The sequence below is a fragment of the Tauraco erythrolophus genome, chromosome 1 (genome assembly GCF_009769465.1).
Source record: "Tauraco erythrolophus isolate bTauEry1 chromosome 1, bTauEry1.pri, whole genome shotgun sequence".
NCBI classification, from domain to species: domain Eukaryota; kingdom Metazoa; phylum Chordata; class Aves; order Musophagiformes; family Musophagidae; genus Tauraco; species Tauraco erythrolophus.
Genome location: NC_141465.1, coordinates 46,983,719 through 46,998,483, shown reverse-complemented (window position 1 = coordinate 46,998,483; position 14,765 = coordinate 46,983,719). Strand labels below are relative to the sequence as shown.

Genomic DNA, 14,765 nt, shown 5'->3' with positions numbered 1-14,765 from the left:
GAGAGGAGAGGCTGGAAAGGAGCCTCCTGGAACCTTTTGCTGGCTCTTGAACCTCATTTTAAGCAGTGATGTGTCACTGGAGGCTGGGCACACATTTTCCATCCTAGTTTCTTGTCCAGCTGCAGGGAAGATAGATGGCAGCTTGGCCTGGGATGCTAATCCTCTGTTTCTACATGGGAAAATGTAGAAAACAGACTAACAAGGACAAGAGGAAATACACTTTTGAAAGTCACCTGGAAGACTGCCTTTCCTTTAGAAGTTTTTCTTTATAGTCCTTTCTTGGAAAGAGATTTTCCATAGCAACTTTGTATGGTTTTTCACTTCGAGTCAGCTTAAGTGCCTTACACGTTCACAAATTCATTTTCTTTACTTATATGATTTTTTTAAAAAAATAAAATCTTGCTTGGGATGTTGAACACCAAATTATACTCCACTTTAGTGTTTTCTTGCAACTTAAAAAGTTGAGAGAACAAACCACAAATTCAGTTGGTGCTTTACAGAGAATTAAATAAATTAATAAGCTTTTCTTGTATTGTAAATGTTCCTCATCACTCCTCTTCATGACTGGCAATATGTCACACTATACTCATAACTCCAAAAAGGAAAATACTACAGAGAAAATTGTAGCCTAAATAGACACAAACCGGAGAGTGTATCTATCTGCCCCACTTTCTATCTCAGTGTAGGTTTCAGATTTTATTTCTACAAGAGGAGTCTCAAACTTACAAGTGTCAAGTCTGCAGCATAAGGTTTGACTGCTGTAGTATTTGATAGCTAATGTTACAGGACATCATTCAAAGCTGTCCCTTTTCCACATGCTAATAGCAAATGGAAACAGTCTAAACAATTCTATATATATATTTTTAGTGAAGTTTGTAGTTAATAAGAACCTAGAGTTTGTTAAGCCTGTTTTTGTTTGTTTGTTTTTTTTTTTCTTCTGCTAATAGTTCAAATGCACCAAAATTGTAACCAGACCTACACCAAATGCACAGGCAACTTGACTTCAAACCGGAATGAGAAAGCTATCTCTAAATTTGCTTTACCTTAAAATTTAAGTGACAGCTATTTATTACAGACCTTCATATAGTAATTTGATGTGTTATTAGTTAGGGTCTGTCACTGAAAGTTCAGTTATTTCAAGGAGCTCACAGAAAGAGGATAACAGATGAGAGATGAAGTTGTTCTATTTTGAATGGAAGAAGTCTCAGTTATTTCTGCCTTCTTTTTTTTTGTGGAAAATACTTGCTAAATCCTTTTGAGTGGCTCAGAATGGTACAACAAAATGTTGGAGTATAAATATGCTCCTTGGTGAGTGTCTAAACATTAAATATGAAATTTAACAGTGTACTCTGCTTGTCACTAGAGAATTCTTGTTCTTCCTGACTCCTTGGTACGGCTGCTATGTCTCCTCTTCCTAGCTGCTTAAAAACATAACAAAATTCATACAGGGTCATTCTTGAGGCCTCATACTAAAGGAGCAACTTGGACAGAACTTAGATCAGTTTTACAGTGAGAAAATTGAGGCTGTGTCAGTCTTTGGCTCATGCTAAGCTCAGGAAACAGGATGGGCTGTTATTGCAGTGGTAGATGGTGAAGACAGAAGCATTCTCAGGATGGGGATGCTGTGGTGAGTCTTAGCAGCTAGTCTGTGAGCTATGAGTTCATAGGTATGAAAACACGGCGACCAGTGCAGTGATGTCCTCCCTCGGTCACTGCAGACCAAATGGCAACAGCACTTGCAGTTGCTCTCGGGCAGAGTGAGGTGCTCCTGTGGTGACAAGTACATGCATCGCTGATACCTCCTCATCCAATAAAAATGGGTGCAAACCTGTCCTGTAGGAGAGGTGTCGCTTGCCAGTGAAGAGTTCTTTAACCATTGCTTATGGTGGTTCCTATCTTGAACTAGCTGCAGTGAGCCCCTGTGACTGCCGCAGCAAAGAGGATGGGAAGAAGAGCACAGCACATTAGTCTGTATTGAAGTATCTGTTATCTGTCTCAGGCCCTTGATCCTGTGACTGGAAATGAGAGGCCTGTAAGACACTCACTTTAAGAAGGATTAGCAAAAAGGGAAGATTTGTTGTCCCGGAAGCCTTTTTCATGCTTAAAAGTTGCTGTTCAAGTGAACAGAAAGGCCATTGTAAGTAGAACATGCCAAAAGGGTGAGGTGGAAGTCACAATGCTCTCTGTCTTTGTTCAAACTTACAATAAAGTCTAAATTAAAATGTTGAGTGCTTCAGATGGGTTCCTTTCAAATGGATTATCTCCTTGTCAAAAAAGGGACACAGTCCTCCAGAGCTACAACTAAGCCTGGAGAGCAGGTCCCACCACATTAAGTGGCTGGCTTGCATCCTTTAAAACAATTCAGCAGCCTGCTGCTGTGAGCAAACAGGAAATTGAAATGTAGTTAATTAAGCCTCCTAATTTTTTCTTTATGCTCTCACCCATAAGCGTTCTTTCTTCAATTTTCCATTATCTCACTACGTTACCTCTAACATTTAATCTCTTTATTATAGAGGAAACAGAAACACATCAGAAAACAACCTCCCCCAGCTCCTCCCCTTCCGAATCTCCTAGTAAACAAAACAGGAAGAGTTATCTGTGGCAATTAGAGCCTATAATGTGATGGATGGTTAAGACATTTACCTGACATCACCCTTTGCTTTCATTGGTTATTTTTTCTACTTGCTGCTCAGCTTTGATGATGAGAGAAGCAGATAAATTTATTAATAAAAGACAGAATGTTGCCATCCTAAAACTCTCCCCTTTGTTGCGTGGTTTACACAAGGACATCAGTTGTCAGAAAAAGTCAAGCTCTGCAGATAACTCATTTGATGGTGCTATTTTAAAGCACAGATCATGTACATGAATGTAACTGACATCATGTATTTTCCATCTTCTTATAGATCTTCCTTTATCTTACTCTTTGTTTTGCAGCTCCCATCTCTTCTCTTGAAAGAAATTTTCCAAAGCAATTGCATTGTATTCATTTGGTTTTACAAAACCTCGGAGTAATGCATTGCTACAGACATCAGGATATTCCTGTTTAGACGCTTACTAGAATGGCTTCTAATTTATTATGAATTAACCACTAATTTTCATCATCTTTTTACTTTTATCTTAGTTCTTCCTTATAAAATCAAAGTGAAGTCTTGGACCCACTGAACTCAGAGTTTCATCTGAGGGGATCTGGATCTTGCTGAAGCCAGTTGAGATTTTTCTCTCATATGAGTGAAACCACTGTCAATACAGATAAGCTTAAGCTAAGGAGATTCACAAATCTTATTTGCTGTTCAAATCTAAGTTTCCCTCCACTATGTATGAGAAGTCTAACTGTGAGAAGAAATGCTAATATTGCTTTTTAAAATTGTTTTGCCCTGCAAGATGTCCATTTGCTTATGAGCACACTGATAGCCATGTTTGTTGTGTAAGGTACAGAATGTGAAACTGTTTATTTTGAATTTACGTTCCCAGAAAGCACCTACCCATCTTCCTGACATCATCCTTATTGTTCAAGTAGTTATTCAGCAAAGCATCTGAAGCCACTTACTTGTTTCAAGATGCTCTCCTTTAATTTCAAGAGGGAGTTTCTCCACACATGGTTGAAAGATATCTAAGAGTTTTCACAGCTGCTATCAGTGTTGCAGCCTCTGTTGGATGCAGTTCATCAGCATGGCTGACGTCACAAGCACAACAATCACTTAGAAATAAAACTGATGAGGTAACAAGAAGTTAAAAATTGCTCCTGTTGAACATTCATTGACTGTATGCACTTAAAAATAAAACCATTAAACAATAGATTTCTGTGTTCTAGAAAGTGTAGGTAGCATGTGTTGAGATGGAGAAAAACTTAAACTTTAACGTATCCTAGGTCTTTCACATTTTACTCCCTTTCACTGAGTTCACTTTTTATCTTTGCTCATTCTATTCATAAAGATATGTAAGTGTACTGACAGCTGATTTCTTTTGCTCTTACTACAGGTGGTTTACAAGCCCAACTACTGTAAATGCTTTTTACAGTGCATCTACCAACCAGATCAGTGAGTATCTGACTTCTGAGCCTCCTTATAAAGTGCCTGTTTGCAAAATGTATGCATCAAGCTTCAGATAATGTTTGTACAGTTTCTGTGCTTGTGACTGAAAATTAAAAGCTCAAACCTGGTAATTCAGCTGTGAGAATCTTAAGTGAGAGGGTAGTTCTGGAAAAGCAAAGGCTTCCACAAAATTGAATTACTGTTGCTTCATGAGCTACCTTGTGTCAGCTGAGTTGCAGTGACCACTTGTGTGTGTACTCTGTCCATCGCAAATGTTAGCTTAGACCACTTTTATTAAAACTTAATGTTTCTATCTTCTGCTTTCTGTAGCAAAAACACATGTACACATACGTCCATAAATCATAGAATCATAGAATCATAGAATGGTTAGGGCTGGAAGGGACCTTCAAAGGTCATCTAGTCCAACCCCCCTGCAAGGAACAGGGATATCTCCAACTAGATCAGGTTGCTCAGGGCCTTGTCCAACCTGGCCTTGAACGTCTCCAGGGATGGAGCATCCACCACCTCTCTGGGCAACCTGTTCCAGTGTTCTACCACTCTCATAGTAAAAAATTTTTTCCTAATATCCAACCTGAACCTACCTCCCTCTATTTTAAAACCATTACCCCTTGTCCTATCATAACTGGCCCTCCTGAACAGCCTCTCCCCATCTTTCCTGTAGGCCCCCTTGAGGTACTGGAAGACCGCTATAAGGTCACCCCGGAGCCTCCTCTTCTCCAGGCTGAACAGCCCCAACTCTTTCAGCCTGTCCTCATAGGAAAGGTGCTCCAGCCCTCTTATCATCTTCGTGGCCCTCCTCTGGACCCTCTCCAACAATAACTCTTTAAGTGATAGCAACGCAGTCCCCTAGTATTAATAGATATGTAGCGATAAATGTAACTAGAGGAGACTGTGATACAGACCAGAAAACCTAAGAAGTGGTATCCAACAAATTTGTTCAATACCTTCAAGGACAAGGAGTGGTATCTGTAGTTAACTTAAAATTCTTACCTGTATAGTTTGATGAAATTCTCTTGTATGTACAGTACTTGTATTATTCTGATTTTAGTTACTGGTTGCTTTTAGAGACCATAAATCCCAGTTTGGAAGTACATGAGGTAAAAGAGCCAAGTCTTTCAAAGAGTTTGGATAGTTGTTCCCATTTGCTATAATGAGACTTTGCATACAAAATTCCTAACTGGCTTTAAAAGTCTATACCAATATTTCTGCGGATAACAGTGTTATCTTTACCCTGACACTTCTCTTTGCTTTTATTAGCTTTGCAAGTTTAAATCAGCTATGCTTGCTCTGTGCTGTCAGGGCTGGAAGGCGGGTGCTGTAACCTCTGTGGTCTTGGTCCCCAAGAACAGCTGTGTCAAAAATCCCTGAGTGACTCCCCGTTTTTTCTCTGAATCTCTTTTGGTTGCATAAAGTAGTTTTTGAAAGACACGAAATGCGTGTATCACACTGAAGAGGTTACAGCAGAGGACTGACAATCCGAGCCTGCTGGTATCTGCTCCTACTGATTTCTGTAAACAATTTTTGCCTTCAACCTACTCACTTCAATTCTTTTATGTTCAAGTAAGCTCTTTTGTAAAATAAGTATGATGATCAAGCAGTTCTTTTGATTAAAATCAGTTTAGGCCTAGACTGCTCTGCCTTAAATAGAGGGATGCCATCGTTAAGCAACCACATTTGTGTTGATATCTGGGGATGCACTTGAGGCAGACTTCCCTGAGCTGATCACAGCTCTGAGGCACACGTGAAGCATGGCAGCTGCTTCTCCTGCTGAACTAAGCACCGGCCACCATTGCTACTTCAAATGTGTCGTGTGAACGGAAGGGAAGCTCAGCCAGCGCCAAATGAGAAGCATCTTCTTTAATCTTGGGCCCTTTCAAGTTTAAGCAGCGTTCAGCTCTCTCACCCTCTCTGCCATGGCACGTTAGAGAAAGCTGTAACGAGAGGCTGGAGTCACTGAAGCTTAATTTCACACTCGCTTTGTCTAACGGTGTCATGAAGCAAAGAGCTGTCAAACGTGACCAATCAGTCATGGGTGTAGAGGCAATTGTATTTTCTATCATAACTGCCCTTCTTGTACTGATAGCATCTGACCTTGAAGCTTGGATAGTGCTGCTTACTGTCCTTTTAGGACTGTTTTTTAAGAGGAAGAGGATTCAGGTGAAGAAAATCTTCTCCTACCGAAGAAAGAGAGAGGTACAAATGTAATCATGCCCTAAAAGTGATGCGCAATAGGAGGGAAGATTCAAAGAAAGGCACAGTACAAATGGCCTTCCACTGCTGGCTGGTGTGATTTGCAGGGGAAGAGGCCATGTGAGAGGTGGGAGAAACATGCTTGGATCTGCAGCTGCCGATAAACATTCATCACATCACACCTGAGTTCCCATTAATGCTGCTGGGAAAGAACTGCAGGTTGAGAGACTGAAGATTGTGAGCCCATGCACACTCATATTGTGTGATATGTCTCCTGGGAAAGCCTCACACCCAGCAGTTAGTACCTTACTGCTTTGTGACTATGTTTTTGATAATAATCCATAGAAAGCTCTGTAGGGGCTGGTGATATGCTGCAAAAACTGAGGCCTTTTTAAAGAAAAAAAACTGCTACAAAAGAGTGTTATTTGAGAATAAGAAATAAGCATGAACGCTAGCAAGTTAAATGAAAAAAATATATATAACAAGCCCACAAACTATGTAGAGCAAATATATAGCAAGCCCACAAAGACTTGGACGACCAACTTTCTAAGAGCATAAGAACTAATAAAACCTTTTTTTCAAATACACTGAAAGGGGAGAGTCTCTAAGGCATAAAAATAAGAAAATTCTTTGCACTGGAAGAGTTTGGGAAGTTCTTATCCTGGAGCTTTTTCTTATGGGAGGTAAGTCCCAGGAAGTGTTTCAAATTTAGTGTCAGTATAAGGTAGTTTAGAAGAAATTCATAAAATGAACTGTGACAAATATAAGGACCAGGTAGTATTCTCTCAGGTATTTCAAAGGAACTTTCAGAAGAAATTGCCAAACAATCAGCTTTGATGTATAGCTTATCACTTATAGTGGCCTTAGCACAGGAAGAATAGGTCTGGCAAGTGTGAAATCCTTTTTTTTCAAAAGAGAATCCAGAGGGATCTGCATAAAAAGCTGTTCTAGTCCCTATATGAAGGAAACTGGTCGTGACCACAACGTGAATCAATGATAGAATGAATAAGCATATGATATAATGGGGAAGAGTCAACATGACTTGGTTTTTGCTTTTCTGTTAGGAAAAAAATCATGCTCTCTTAGTCTTTAGAATTTTTTGAAATTCAGAAAGCAAGTAAGCATGTTTGATATACTATGTTTATTTCCAATAAAAAACTTTTGATGAGGCTCTTTCATAATGCTATTAACTGGAAGTTGTCATGGCACAAGAAAGAGGTCCTTTCATAAATTAATGACCGATCAGAGACAAGAAAAGAAGGTAGGAACAAATTACTTATTTTCAAAATACTTGGAGGGGTGTGTTAAGAGAATCTGTGCTGGTCATTATGTTAACAGATGATCTGAAAAAGAGGATGTTCTCTTCTGAACAAAAGAACAGGCAAATATAAACTCAGTTCAGAAGGACAAGTCCTTCTGCTGCTGATTCCTGGAAGGTAGAAAGATATACTGTTACCTCAAAGATAGATGTCTGATGCTCTGTCCCTAAACATCTACTACTGATCGCTAATGGAAATAAGACAATGAACCAGACAGGCTCTTCATCTGCTTGAGTGCCCCAGCTCTTCAGTGAGCAAACTAGATATTAGTGTGTTCAAGGCCCATCTATTTTTGTGTTTAGTAAATGAGTTTACTAAGAAGGAGAATTTGAGAAATGATAATTTTAAAATGCATAAATGAAATTGTTTCTGGAAAGCAGCTTCTACACTAACTGGAAAATACTTGGTTCCAAAGTTGATTCTTAAAATTAAGACCATTCAGATTGGAAATGTACTGTGTGATGTTATCAACATAACTGCAGCTACTCCAAACTCGATTAGTCACTGCAGGCTTCGTGAAAGAGTTTAGAGACAAAGCAACATCAGTGCTTTGAACCATGGATTCTGAAGGAAGCTATCATCAAGTACCTGCAGAAGTAGAGGAGAAAGTGGAGGCTCTAATCACTTCTGAACTTTAAGATGATGTTTTTGCTTTCTGTGCTCAGAGCATAGGGAGGTCTCTGACACAGTCCTGATGGAAGGATTACAAATTTTTCTGTATCTGTAGTCTACATCACTGACATAAGCATTGAACAAGGAATCACTGTGATCTCCATGCAATCTTCACACACAGGCAAGCTGTTAGTGTTTTTAACTTGACTACTCAATTACTTGAAAGAAAAGGTCTTTCTTCACTAAAAGTGAAAATTATTATAGAGTAGAAACTAGATAATTTAGAAAATTATTAGACTTGGGAGAATACAGTAAAACTTTCATATGCAGTAAGTTGTAAAAAATTTTGCTGCACTTTAGTGCAAACATCCTTATGTTTGCTATTGCTTCATTTCATTTTCATTACTAAAATGATAACTTGAATGGCCAACAATTCTTTTAATATCACCAAAGGAGAAATAACTAGATGTATCAAGGTAAGATGTGCTGCAATCGTACATATAATTTCTCTTATTATTATTATACAACTTTACTCCTGATGTTCTCTTTACATAAATTCTATTTACTTCCTCTTTTTCCATAATTCAAAGTGTCTTAGGTTAACAACCATGCATGTTTATAATGGTTATTAATCGTTTTTCATCCTAGTTTGGATCATTTTTCAATTTTCTTTGCATTTGCTCATCAATTTCCCCTCAATTATAGGTACTTAACAAGGTCAACAGGTACATGTCATTGCCTTTAGATTCTAAAAAAGTATCTAAGTACACTTCATATATTCTAAGCAGCATGAATACTATCTTTTTAATTATCATCATTGATACACAAAAACAGTTTCCGAAAGGCTCTGTTTATTTTAACGAGCTCTAGAGAAGTCAACAAATATGTGCTGAAAATAGATACAAGTGATGGTCAAAGTATACTAGCATACTCTGTAGAAAAAAGGGTTTTATTTCATTACAGCAGTAAAATATTGGCCCTTGAATACTTTAAGGACAGAAGGGAACTGCTCATTAGGCATTTGGTGTATTTAATTTTCTTTTCAAGTGTAAATATGTATGCCTCTAGAATATATGAAAAAAAGTAACATTTGTGGGTTGTGAACAGTAATGAAAGGGAGATTTACAGGGAACTGAGGCAAATATAAGCAACACACTCATGAGGTGTAAGCTTGAATAGATGTATTGCATAATTAACTACTGTTGATATTATCTCTGTGCATTTATACCCATGCTCCTTCTAAGTCATTTATGCTTGTAATGCAGTTCTCTAGTGAAAGTCAAGAGGCCTCTTTAGAGAGTGGCTTCATTACATGTTACAGGAAGAAGATATGATCTAAAACAGAATTTTAAAATTAAGTTTGAATTAGCATCCATAGAGAAAACCACAGATGAGAGCTCATACTTAGCCAGTAATATCATCTTTATAGAAAGTGGCATGCAAATATTGATGCTGGCAGCTGGCTGATGCTGTGAGTTGCAAGGAAGAACTCTTATCTTGCCAGGAGCCAGGGAAGTGCTGGCAAACAGCACACGGTGCTATAGCCAGGGGAGAACGAGGGGACTGTGTGTAGGGGCACTTTCTCTTCCCTTAAGAACTAGACTAATTAGAATGTTATTGGTGAAGTAGTTTCAAATGTGCCATTAGTTTCCAGGAGGTTAATGAACGTAACAGACTTGGACTAAACAGTTTCTGAACTCTGTTAAGTAAGCTTTAAGTGTTCTTAAGTGAGCCCTCATTTTCAATTTTCCCTATTTATCAAAGACCACTATTCTCTTTTATTTAATTGCAGTCACAAGTGAGGTGATGCATGATCCTTACATGCATTCTTTATTTCTTCTTCCTAAAATTCTTATCTATAAATGTATAAAATAGGATAATTTTTCTTTGACTTCTTTCTTCTTTTTTTTTTTCCCCCTGAGGAATCAAGTGAGTTTTTTCCTTTAGAAAATAAAGATTAAAATTTCTTGTAAAAACAGGTGTTTTCACAAGTTTCCTAGTCTCTTAGCACACAGTATTCCTTGGCCCCTCACAAATCATCTCACGTTTCTTGTCATGTCACCTCACGGAGGTTGGGAAATGCTGAGTTCTCTCTTTTTCATAAGCAGCAAAGAGCCTCATGTTAGGTGAAGCAGAAACGGAGCCAAGAATTGAACTAGAGACTGACGAGTCCTCTGCTTTAAGACCATCACTTCTCTTTATCCATTAATGATTTTATTCACTGCTCCTTGGAAAATTAAGTTTTGTATTCATGCATAGCATGGAACAGTTACTGTGCCTTACACAATTGTGTAAGGATAGAAAATATAAATTTAAGTTTTCTATCGTCTTTGTCCATAAGATAAAAGTTGAAATTAAGTGTAGGATTCAGGTCCATGTTATGTCAGAGAATTTGATCCTAATCACCTACTTATAGGTGCTCAAAGCTGTCTGGGATGTTCTACAGCATCCAGTATTTTTCTGCATGTCTGGTGTATCTGAGAGAGCACTTGCAGAAGACCCTTGCCCATCAAGACTGGCAGCTAGAGCCCAAGAAGGGCATGCAAAATCATCTCAAAAGGTCCTGGGAAGTGATTCAGTTGTTGAAACAGAAGTCTGCACAACTGTTTTAAACAAATGTATCCTGCCCTTCGTGCTGTTTTCAGATAAGTAACCAAGACCATAGTCGTCTGCATGTTTAATTCCTTATGTGAATTCAGTATCTTTGTTTACTGACCAGCAGTTAGTCTTCACCTTATATCTTATCCCTTTAAAACCCTTTATCTGAATTTGCTCAATGACACTTGAAAAACAAGTTACAGTTTTTAAACACATCTATGAACTGCCAGTGCAACAATCAGCAGAGTACACTGTATATCACCCAATTTAGCACAGCTGTCTCCCATATCCACTATTTACATACTGAATTCACTAGCCTGTCAGAAGTTGCTTTAAACAAACCAACTAATAATTGGAAATTGTAAATGCACTGACTTGGAATAAGGTTTTACTAGATCATGTCTTGCTTGGTTAAAAATATAATGCAATATAACTGAATAATCCAATTGAACTATAGAATTTGAATTCATGTTTTGATTTGAACTTCAAATTTCCTCATGATGTGGTGAGCCTTCTCATGTGTTTTTAGTTTACTTCATCCATTATTAGTCTGCATCTTTTCAGTGAACTATCAGATGAAATATGATTGCTTGTGTCTCCTCAGTGAAGTAACAATATTACACTGAGTCTCAGGGCGTTGTAAGAAGGTAGGCAAGGCAGATTCTCAAAGTCCACGTCCTCCATATGGCAGATCAGTTTGTTTGGGGTCTGTAATCAGACAACAGTTTTCTTTCTGTGTGCTGTTGATGAATAATGGTCTTGAGTGTAGGCTCCAAGCCTGCACTAGCAATAAAGTGTGCAGAGAGAGAGGCATTCAGCCCATACGCCTGTTCTGGGGCTGTCTAGAGGAAGAAAACATGAAAAGATGCATTACAGACTAAATTTATGGTGAAGTGTTAGCCGAAAGTACCTTCTTAGTGCCTGTATCCGTTCCTTAAGATGTGAAACTCTCTGAAGTCTGGCTGACTTACTCCTCCAGATCAGTGCTTTGCTTGCTTGAACTTCAGTGGCATATAAATAATCCCATTAGTATTTATTGCTTCTATAGCCTACTATGAGTTCTCTGAGTTTTGCTATTAATTCTTCTAGGTACAGTATGCCAAGCAAGCAAGAAACAGACTTCACAAGGGAATTGCCTAAATTGAAGAGGGATCCAAACAGCACAAAATAAGAGACTGTCATGTGATCTATCTCCTGTTATACTTTCAAGGACATTCTAGGTCTAGGACGTTGTAATCCTTGTTCTCTCCAAGGATGAACTTGTTGATGCTTGCTTGAGGAAGACAATTGCCTACAGAGAGATGCCCTGTGCTGCCAACTCTAAATCTGTTCCTTGCAGTGTTGCAATAGGGAACAAGCACCCTCCCTCATTTAGTGCTACTAACTCTGGAGAACAGGACACCTTTGCTTTACTAACTGCTCAAGAATCACTTTCAAAACGAGATAATATTTTTTCTTAAAAAGGAAAAAAAATCCTGTTGTGAGTTATACATTCCAGTTCCCCGAGGTGTTTTTTTTTTTTTAAATGTGTATTATATTTTAGTGGCTTGTGATTCTGCTTTGGCCTGAAAATACTTCCTAAGCTTCCTTTAGGGCAATCAAACTACAAAAGTGTTTCACACGGCTGCCCAGAAGTCAAATCCACTCCTTCAACAAGCTATGCTTAGGCATGTCTTACCTAAAATAGACCCTGACTTTGACTAAAATAATTATCAACCTGTTCTGTGTGTGCTGTGAGGCAAAGAGAGTTAGATCAGGGAAACTTTGTCCTTGACATTGGTAAAATTGTATTTTGTAGCACCGGAAAAACAAATGATAACATGCTTGAAACAACAAAACAGTACCTAGAAAAGTAAGAGGAGAATAGTAGTCAGAAAATAAATTTGAAAAAGACACTTTTTGTAAGCTAATTGTGAATAGGTAGTCAAGGCAGCCAGGGAGGAGCAGCAGAAAAAAGCAGACGGGCAGACCAGGAGGACATGCTATTTGCCACATCACTTTATATGAATTACACCCAGCATATAGTCTGTAAACACTTTGTAAGGAAAGGACAAAAATCTTGCCCAACAATTTATCTCAGATATAAAGAAATCCATGTCTTACTGATCAACAAAAAAAAAAAGAATAGGGTTAGAATCAAGTCAGTGTGGTTTTTTCTTGAAGAGAGATCAATAAGCTGAAGTAGAGGTCCCTGGGAAAGCAAACAAATCACCTGAGGAAACTGATTTCTCATTGACAAGGTGATGTCCTTGTGAGGTAACCTTCAAAGTAGGTGTATGCTCTTCCTTTATAGATGTAAATTCCTGACACGAGACATCAAATTCCACATTCGGTCCAGAAGGACTGCACCTTACACCAGCATTTGAAAACTTTGACCACAGGTGTCTGCTTTATTTAGCAGTTTTTTGGATTGTTGAACTGCTACCACATTCAAGCTTCACTGTCTTCAGAAGCATGGCACTGAAACATCATCCAGGAATTAGAAATAGACCTGTGACTTTGAATTTGAGGAATAATTTTGGTTCCTGTGTGCAACATAAGTAGATCGTCACTCACTGGAGCGTCTCCACTGACAGGTTTTTGGCAACTGGTTAGTCTACCAAAAGCAGCCAGGTAATTCCTGCAGCTAGACTGACTCTACAGCCTTAATAATAGGCACTGAAACCTCACTAAGCTAACAGGTTCCTAATTCCTGTTGCATTTTGCCTGTATGTTCTCTGTTGATCTGTCAACACATCTAAGGGCAATCCATTAGTTTTCTTCTTTTTCACAGGAAACACTAGGTGTTTATTCACGGGAACACATGCACTTACACACACAGGCATGTGTGTAGCCATAGAAGAAAATAAAGTTCTTGCAGTGCAGCATCTTGTTGCCATTGTGGTCCTGAAGGAGGGAGGATCTCTGTCTTCTCAAAGATCCTCTCTACTGCTCTGAAACTACCACCTGAGGGAAAGCTCCTCTAGTGAAACCTTCCAAAACTAAACAAAAAAAGGTTATAAAATCCAAACCCTTGGGCCTTGTCACTGTTATTTAACTGCATTGAACTAAGGACCTCACTATTATTGGTTTTGCTATTGCAGGATTTCCAGCAGGAGAACTGCAAAAGCCTTTCTTTTGGGGAACAGAGTATCCTAGGTAAGTACTGCACGAGAGAACCTCGAACACCTGAAAATGACGAATAACAGGGAAAGATATTGTAAATACATATAGACAGAAGAGGGCATGGAGAAAGCTACACTGCTGAAGAGGACCGACGGGTACTGCACAGGAATGCTGTGTTACCCTTCTGTGGGGATAGCTCGGCCCTTGGGTTGTGTGTTCTTCCCTGCTGCATGCTGCTCTTACTATGGAAAAAACAGACTTTGAAAACTGCTGTTTTGTACGATAACTTTTCTTACCCTTGGGAGCTGTATATGTTGCTGTTGTCTTAAACTGATGACTGGTTTCTCACAGGAACTGCTAATTAAGTGTCCCTGAGTGGAAGTGTTTCAATGCTATAGCATGCAGATGCAGCAGTGTGCACATGGCAGATATTGAAAGGAATTGTAAATCAGATAACTAACACTTCCTGAACAGACGTGAATACCCTGAGAAGCCATTTATTTTCAGTTTATTGTTCACTCTCTGCTAATATCTAAGATTAACAGAGGGCCTTTGCCTGTGCCTGTTGAGGTGCATGAGAATATTTCCATGTGCATAAGTGATTGCCTAAGCAGGCCCATGTGCCACTGTAGCAGAGGAAGAGTAACTATAGGTCAAATATATTTAATTTTGGAAAAATCAATACTTTTGTGCAGTTCAATAACTTTCTCTTTTAGGACAGGATAAGGCAATGAAAAGTTTCAGACAGCAGTTTCTGGTAGTTTTTTTTCAGTTATATAAAGCCAGCTACTGGTAAAACATATCCGTAATAAATCTTTGTTAAAAAAAAAAAAACACAACTTTTAAAACGTTTTGGGTTTGCCATCTTCCAATCTGGATGTCTCCATGT

The 14,765-nt window shown here is 38.6% G+C and overlaps 1 protein-coding gene across 1 annotated transcript in view; it reads left to right on the top strand.

The window, feature by feature from the left end:
* The window catches only part of PHEX (phosphate regulating endopeptidase X-linked), a 104,223-nt gene that overhangs the window by 74,602 nt on the left and 14,856 nt on the right, over nt 1-14,765 (top strand). Inside the window, 2 exon segments of the mRNA XM_086608931.1 lie at nt 3,979-4,037; nt 13,855-13,909. Coding sequence (XP_086465057.1) covers nt 3,979-4,037; nt 13,855-13,909 — 114 coding nt within the window.